The following is a 9,073-nucleotide window of genomic DNA, read 5'->3' on the forward strand; positions in this document are numbered from 1 at the left end:
CGACCTCAACCCAATTGAGATGGTTTGGGATGAGTTAGAGTGAAGGAAAAGCAGCCAACAAGTGCTCAGCATATGTGGGAAGTCCTTCAAGACTTTTGGAAAAGCATTCCTCATGAAGCTGGTTGTGAAAATGCCAAGAGTGTGCAAAGCTGTCAAAGGCAAAGAGTGGCTACTTTGAAGAATCTCAAATATATGTAAAATATATTTTGATTTGTTTAACACTTTTTTTTTGGTTACTACAGGATTCCATAGTTTTGATGTCTTCACCATTCTACAATGTAGAAAATAGTAAAGGAATGAGTAGGTGTCAACTTTTGACTGGTAGTGTGTGGTGTGTGTGTGTGTGTATACACTGCTAAAAAAAAATAAAGGGAACACTTAAACAACACAATGTAACTCCAAGTCAATCACACTTCTGGGAAATCAAACTGTCCACTTAGGAAGCAACACTGATTGACAATACATTTCACATGCTGTTGTGCAAATGGAATAGACAACAAGTGGAAATTATAGGCAATTAGCAAGACCCCCCCCAAAAAAGGAGTGGTTCTGCAGGTGGTGACCACAGACTACTTCTCAGTTCCTATGCTTCCTGGCTGATGTTTTGGTCACTTTTGAATGCTGGCGGTGCTTTCACTCTAGTGGTAGCATGAGACGGAGTCTACAACCCACACAAGTGGCTCAGGTAGTGCAGCTCATCCAGGATGGCACATCAATGCGAGCTGTGGCAAGGTTTGCTGTGTCTGTCAGCGTAGTGTCCAGAGCATGGAGGCGCTACCAGGAGACAGGCCAGTACATCAGGAGACGTGGAGGAGGCCGTAGGAGGGCAACAACCCAGCAGCAGGACCGCTACCTCCGCCTTTGTGCAAGGAGGAGCACTGCCAGAGCCCTGCAAAATGACCTCCAGCAGGCCACAAATGTGCATGTGTCTGCTCAAACAGTCAGAAACAGACTCCATGAGGGTAGTATGAGGGCCCAACGTCCACAGGTGGGGGTTGTGCTTACAGCCCAACACCGTGCAGGACGTTTGGCATTTGCCAGAGAACACCAAGATTGGCAAATTAGCCACTGGCGCCCTGTGCTCTTCACAGATGAAAGCAGGTTCACACTGAGCACATATGACAGACGTGACAGAGTCTGGAGACGCCGTGGAGAACGTTCTGCTGCCTGCTACATCCTCCAGCATGACCGGTTTGGCGGTGGGTCAGTCATGGTGTGGGGTGGCATTTCTTTGGGGGGCCGCACAGCCCTCCATGTGCTCGCCAGAGGTAGCCTGACTGCCATTAGGTATCGAGATGAGATCCTCAGACCCCTTGTGAGACCATATGCTGGTGCGGTTGGCCCTGGGTTCCTCCTAATGCAAGACAATGCTAGACCTCATGTGGCTGGAGTGTGTCAGCAGTTCCTGCAAGAGGAAGGCATTGATGCTATGGACTGGCCCGCCCGTTCCCCAGACCTGAATCCAATTGAGCACATCTGGGACATCATGTCTCGCTCCATCCACCAACACGTTGCACCACAGACTGTCCAGGAGTTGGCGGATGCTTTAGTCCAGGTCTGGGAGGAGATCCCTCAGGAGACCATCCGCCACCTCATCAGGAGCATGCCCAGGCATTGTAGGGAGGTCATACAGGCACGTGGAGGCCACACACACTACTGAGCCTCATTTTGACTTGTTTTAAGGACATTACATCAAAGTTGGATCAGCCTGTAGTGTGGTTTTCCACTTTAATTTTGAGTGTGACTCCAAATCCAGACATCAATGGGTTGATAAATTGGATTTCCATTGATTATTTTTGTGTGATTTTGTTGTCAGCACATTCAACTATGTAAAGAAAAAAGTATTTCATAAGATTATTTCATTCAGATCTAGGATGTTATTTTAGTGTAACCTTTATTTTTTTGGAGCAGTGTATGTCTGAGTGTATTAAACATGAACATCTGCTCTTTCCATGACTGACCAGGTGAAAGCTGTGATCCCTTTTATTAATGTCACTTAAATCTACTTCAATCGGTGTAGATGAAAGATTTTTAGGCCTTGAAACAATTGAGAGACAGATTATGTACGTGTGCCATTCAGAGGGTGAATGGGCAAGAAAGTATTTAAGTGCCTTTGAACCGGGTATGGTCGATGACAGGCGCACCGGGTTGTCAAGAACTGCAACGCTGCTGGGTTTTTCACGCTCTCCAGTTTCACTGTGTATCAAGAATGATCTACCACCCAAAGGACATCAGCCAACTTTATAACTGTGGGAATTAACATGGGCCAGCATCCTTGTGGAATGCTTTCGACACCTTGTGGATTCTGTGGCCATGGCTTGCTATATAAAGCAGGCAGACGGGCATCAACTCATTCAGTTACTGTTCGGATGAACGTTAGAATGGGCAAAACATGCGACTGAGCGTGGTATGGTCGTCGGTGCCAGTTTGTCAGGAACGGCCTGTCTTCTGGCCTTTTCGCGCAATACTGTGTCTATAGTTTACCGAGAATGGTGCTACAAACAAAAAATATCCAGTCAGTGACAGTTCTGTGGGTGAAAACAGTAATATAAAGGCGCAAATACTTCTCACTTAAATCTTTTTATTTTTTATAATACAATGTGCAGTTTAGGTGCACATTGTGACATAGTATTTAAGTGTTTGACCCGTTACCTGTAGTAGCACTGTACCATGTAAATACATAACTAAGGACATTTTTTGTACAAATGAGCAATGTTAGGATCTCTCCTGATCTGATCTTTTTTTTTTTTTTTTCAGAAATTCAGCTCAGCCAGTAAATACGCCGCTTTGCTAATGGACAGCGAGCAAGGAGACGACGCAGAGGACAGCGTAGAATAAAGCGAGAGCGGGGGAGTGAAAAGAAGATCCAGCCAATGAAAGAATCTCACATTAAATATGAAAGTCTCCTCACCTGGTGTAGAGGCACCTGGGAGGTCATCACTTCTACCTACTTTCCTTACTCGTAACCCTCCTTCCCCTTTTCAGGACTTTTCAGTTTCTAAAAAGAATAGTCATATACTGACTTGTTTTAAAATGGAAAAGGAAAGGAATAGTCGAGACAAGAAAATATGGAAAATTGAATTAATTGTAATAAATAAAAAAAGTGGGGTAAAAACAAATTGTTTACATTTGTGATGGTATGAGTTGGGCTCCATCCTTCTCCCCAGTGGAAAAGGATGAAGAGTTGGTTACTGGATGCTTGCTTGTCAGCCTGACCTATTAAATCTCATGTGCAGTTAAAAAGGCAGTGTTTTATTTACCTGACAGCTGGCTGACTAGGTTAAAAGTATACTAGCCGATTGGTCCAGCCAATACTCATGACATCGTTCTCAATGGGGGGGGGGGGGGGTGCTTATTTTGCCCCGCCGGCGGACACTGAACTACGTAAGTGAAGGCAGAGTTGGCCATTGTCATTGAGTACTGTAGAGCGCGGGGCGGTGAATGCCGTCACTAACTAAAAGACGACAGATCAGGAAAAATTGGCTGATCAAGCATTGTTTTGTGGCGGTTCTGTTTCTTAATGATCAGAAGTTCTCTACCACAAGCGTTTAAAAACTTTTTTTTTTACTCCACCCCGCCTAGCTGGTCTGTTGTGAGTGGGGAAATCGGCATTTGCCACCAGACTACTAAATTACAAATCGAGTGCCAACTCAGCTAATAACCAGACATCCGCTGCAAAAGAGCGCACCCAATGAAAGTCTACCTTTGAGAAATGTTTGAAGTCTGAAGCTGGTACTACTAGTGTAGGACAGAACTTTAGCCAGCAAGCAGTGCTACTGATCTATTGAGATGTACTGGGAAGGTGGTTGACAGTTTTTTTGGGAAGTAGCTTGGAAATTCTTATTCAAAATCTAATTTTATTTGTTACATGCTGAATACAACAGGTGAAATGCTTACTTACAAGCCCATAACCAACAATGCAGTTAAGTAGAAAATAAGTAACAAATAATTAAATAGCAGCAGTAAAATATCAGTAGCAAGGCTATATACGTGGTACCGGTACAGAGTCAATGTGCAGGGGCACAGGTTAATCGAGGTAATATGTACATGTAGGTAGAGTTATTAAAGTGACTATGCATAGATGACAGAGTAGCAGCAGTGTAATAATTAGCAATATATTCAGAGACGACCTATCAGATCCCCACTGACGGGCTGGCTCCAGGTGATAAGGGTAGGCCACAACACAACCACCATGTGGACCCCTCCGGGGTGTGTGCTTAGTCCCCTCCTGTACTCCCTATTCACCCACAACTCCAACACCAAGTTTGCTGACGTGGTGGTAGACCTGAACACCGACATCGATGGGAGCTTTAAGGGAGGAGGTCAGAGACTTGGCAGTGTTGTGCCAGGACAACAAGCTCTCCCTCAATGTCAGTATGACCAATGAGCTGATTGTGGACTACAATTTTGAGGGGAGAGCATGCCCCCATCCACATCGACAGGGCTGTAGTGGAGCAGGACGAGAGCTTCAAGTTTCTTGGCGTTGACATCCCTAAGGACTTAACATGGACCGCACAGTCACGAAAAGGCCACGAGAGTCCCTCTCAAGAGGTTGAAAATATTTGACATGGGCCTTGTGGATCCTCAAAGTTCTACAACTGCACCATCAAGAGCATCTTGACTGGCTGCATCACCGCTTGGTATGGCAAATGCACCACCCTTGACTGCAAAACACTACAGAAGTGCATCACTGGTGCCAAGCTCCCTGCCATCCAGGACCTCCATATCAGGCGGTGTCAGAGGAAGGCCAGAAAAATTGCCAAAGACTCCAGCCACCCAAGCCATAGACTACAGTGTGGCAAACGGTACCAGAGCATCAGCTCTTGGACCAACAGGCTCCGAGACAGCTTCTATTCCCAAGGCAATAGACTGCTAAATAGTCTGGGTAACCATTTTAATTATCTGCACTGACCTGACTCTATCCACATTCACAAGACTATATATACACACACTATATACTCACTCACACACTGCACTGACACTAATGCAAAAGCTCCTCACATACACAACACCAACACACTATGCTGCTGCTACTCTGTCCTTTATTTTACTTGTATTATGATCTATCCTGATTCCTAGTCCCTTTACCCTGCCTTCATGTACATAACTACCTCAAAAACCTTGTACACCTGAACATTGATCTGGTACACCCTGTATATAGCTCCATTCTTATGTATTGTATTCCAATTGTGGTACTATTTAATTGTATTGTTTGGAAGGGCTCGTAATCAAGCGTTTCATGGTTAAGTCACCGTTTTTATTGGGCGTATGTGACAAATTAGGTTTTACTTTAAGCTATGAGGATTTGATTATGCCAGATTTTATATGGGGATACAAAGTGCGTCCTAATTCCCGATAAATTGTAAACATTTTAAATGATTATTTTGATATGTTTTGAAGTTACTCATTAAAACTGACGTTTCTTGTACAACTTGTTCTACAGGGGACTTCAAATTTTAGTTTTCAAATGCACCGTATACAACCGGTGTAGACTTTACTGTAAAGATTATTACTTACGAGTGCTTTTCCAACAATGAAGAGTTAAAAATATATAACTTAAATAACATAACGAATAAAAACACAATAATTTAGCAATATACAAGGAGTACCAATACCATATCAATGTAATCCAGACATAACAATGCCTCCCACAGACTCATCTCAACTTAATCTCATCACCATTATCCCCAATCACAGTGCAGATGTATACATTTCTCAACACTCGCTGACTGACGCAATGGTGACAAATTAAAAAGCCATCAACTACATATTTCGGCCAGCTGTTGGTGAGTGACTTCATTCTGTGAAAATATCTACATTTGTGAAAACATTTGAGCCGCTCTAAAGAGGATGCAAGGATTACTCCGAGATGACATTTTTAACGTTTCAAAGTAATTGATAAATTGGGCTTGTGAGTATCTGGTGGATGTCAAGGATCAAACCAAATGTACAGTGCCTTCAGAAAGTATTCAAACCCCTTGACTTTTTCCACATTTTGTTGCGTTACAGCCTGAATTTAAAATTGATTAAATGAAGGTTTTTTTGGTCACTGGCCTACACACAATACCTAAATGTCAAAGTGTAAATATTAATTTAAAAGCTGAAATGTCTTGAGTCAAGTATTCAACCCCTTTGTTATGGCAAGCCTAAATAAATTCAGGAGTAAAAATTTGCTTAAGTCACATTGCAATAATAGTGTTTAACATGATTTTTGAAAGACTACCTGATCTCTGTACCCCATAGACACAATTATCTGTATGGTCCATCAGTCGAGCAGTGGATTTCAAACACAGATTCAACCACAAAGACCAAGGATGTTTTCCAATGCCTCGCAAAGAAGGGCACTTATTATAGATTGGTAAAAAATATAATAAAAACACAGACATTGAATGTCCCTTTGAGCATGGTGAAGTTATTAATTACACTTTGGATGGTGTATCAATCTTTTTTTTTTAACCAGTTAAGAACAAATTCTTATTTACATTGACATCCTACACTGGCCAAACCTGGACGACACTGGGCCAATTGTGCGCTGCCCTATGGGACTCCGAATCATGGCCGGTTGTGATACAGCCTGGGTTTGAGCCAGGGTGTCTGTAGTGACGCCTCTAGCACTGAGATGCAGTGTCTTAGACCGCTGCGCCACTCAGGAGCCTGGTTGCTACAAAGCTACAGGTGTCAGTTGCCGGAGAGGAAGGAAACCGCTCAGGGATTTCACCATGAGGCCAATAGTGACTTTAAAACAGAGTTTATTGGATGTATGGATCAGCAACATTGTAGTTACTCCACAATACTAACCTAACTGACAGAGTGAAAAGAAGGAACCCTGTACAGAATACAAATATTCCGAAACCTGTTTGCAACAAGTCACTAAATAATGCAAAAAAAATGTGACAAAGCAATTAACTTTTTGTCCTGAATACAAAATATTATGTTTGGGGCAAATCCAATACAACACATTACGGAGTACCCCTTTCCATATTTTCAAGCATAGTGGTGGCTGCATCATGTTAGACTACCTGTGGTGCAGTAGGTAGTCGTGGTTAGACTGTTGGGCCAGTAACCGAAAGGTTGCTGGATCGAATCCCAGAGCTGACAAGGTAAAAATCTGTCATTCTGCCCCTGAACAAGGCAGTTAAACCACTGTTCCCCGGTAGGCTGTCATTGTAAGTAAGAATTTGTTCTTAACTGACCTGCCTAGTTAAATAAAGGTTAAAATTAAAATGGTTATGCTTGTAATTGTTATGGACTGAAGAGTTTTTTAAGGATTAAAAATACATGGAATGCAGCTAAGCACATGCAAAATCCTAGAGGAAAACGTGGTTGTCTGCTTTCCACCAGACACGGGGCAATAACCTCAACACTCTAGCAATGATCAACAACCAATTTGACAGAGCTTGAAGAATTTCTTAAACAACAATGGGCAAATATTGCACAATCCAGGTGTGGAAACCTCTAGAGACTTACCCAGAAAGACTCACAGCTGTAATTGCTGCCAAGGGTGTGAGTACTTATGTTAATGAGATTTCTGCATTTCATTTTCAATAAATTAGCAAACATGTCTAAACATGTTTTCACTTTGTCATTATGGGGTAATGTGTGTAAATGGCTGAGGATTTTATTTTTATATACATTTTGAATTCAGTCTGTAACATAACAAAATGGGGAATAAGTCAAGGGGTATGAATACTTTCTGTACGCAATTTATTTCATTGTGCCAACTTGTAAATATGTGAAGTACAACTTAAAAAGGAATAGAAATAGGAAAATAACCGAATTTACTTGTTGGCAAATAGATGCGTTTCCAATGGACATCCGTCCTCTTAATAATTTCATAATGTCTGTCATTATGAACAAGGGACTTATTCATAACTCACCCTATTCATATTATATTACTAGGTGTACCTGTGGATGTATTTCAAGGCCTACCTTCAAACTCAGTGCCTCTTTGCTTGACATCATGGGAAAATCAAAAGAAATCAGCCAAGACCTCAGATTTTGTTTTGTTTTGTAGACCTCCACAAGTCTGGTTCATCCTTGGGAGCAATTTCTAAATGCCTGAAGGTACCACGTTCATCTGTACAAACAATAGTATGCAAGTATAAACACCATGGGACCACGCATCCGTCATACCACTCAGGAAGGAGACGCGTTCTGTCTCCTAGAGATGAACGTTCTTTGGTGTGAAAAGTGCAAATCAATCCCAGAACAACAGCAAAGTACCTTGTGAAGATGCTGGAGGAAACGGGTACAAAAGTATCTATATCCACAGTAAAACGAGTCCTATATCAACATAACCTGAAAGGCTGCTCAGCAAGGAAGAAGCCACTGCTCCAAAACCCCCATTAAAAAAGACAGACAACGGTTTGCAACTGCACATGGGGACTAAGATTGTCCTTTTTGGAGAAATGTCCTCTGGTCTGATGAAACAAAAATAGAACTGTTTGGTCATAATGACCATTATTATGTTTGGAGGAAAGGGGGAAGCTTGCAAGCCGAAGAACATCATCCCAACCGTGAAGCACGGGGGTGGCAGCATCATGTTGTGGCGGTGCTTTGCTGCTGGAGGGACTGGTGCACTTCACAAAATAGATGTCATCATGACGTAGGAAAATGATGTGGATATATTGAAGCAACGTCTCAAGAAATCCGTCAGGAACTTAAAGCTTGGTCGCAAATGGGTCTTCCAAATGGACAATGACCCCAAGCATACTTCCAAAGTTGTCGCAAAATGTCTTAAGAACAACAAAGTCAAGGTATTGGAGTTGCCATCACAAAGCCCTGACCTCAAAAAATGTATGGCAGAACTGAAAAAGTGTGTGCGAGCAAGGAGGCCTACAAACCTGACTCGGTTACACCAGCTCTGTCAGGAGGAATGGGCCAAAATTCATCAAACTTATTGTGGAAGGCTACCCGAAACGTTTGTCCCAAGTTAAACAATTTAAAGGCAATGCTACCAAATACTAATTGTAATCTTCTGACCCACTGGGAATGTGATGAAAGAAATAAAAGCTGAAATAAATCCTTCTCTCTACTATTATTCTGACATTTCACATTCTTAAAATAAATTGGT

At 42.3% G+C, this 9,073-nt stretch overlaps 1 protein-coding gene across 9 annotated transcripts in view; it reads left to right on the top strand.

Moving 5' to 3' along the window:
* Positions 1–3,119, top strand: part of LOC100380867 (eukaryotic translation initiation factor 4B) — a 44,298-nt gene extending 41,179 nt beyond the window's left edge. For all 9 annotated transcript variants that reach the window (XM_014167976.3, XM_014167979.3, XM_014167981.3 and 6 more), the window contains one exon: positions 2,758–3,119. In XM_014167976.3, the coding sequence (XP_014023451.1) occupies positions 2,758–2,838 (81 nt within the window). In that variant the 3' untranslated portion in view covers positions 2,839–3,119. The remainder of the gene's footprint in view (positions 1–2,757) is intronic.
* The last annotated feature ends 5,954 nt before the right edge of the window (positions 3,120–9,073 follow it).

The sequence above is a fragment of the Salmo salar genome, chromosome 22 (genome assembly GCF_965601325.2).
Source record: "Salmo salar chromosome 22, fSalSal1, whole genome shotgun sequence".
Lineage (NCBI taxonomy): Eukaryota > Metazoa > Chordata > Actinopteri > Salmoniformes > Salmonidae > Salmo > Salmo salar.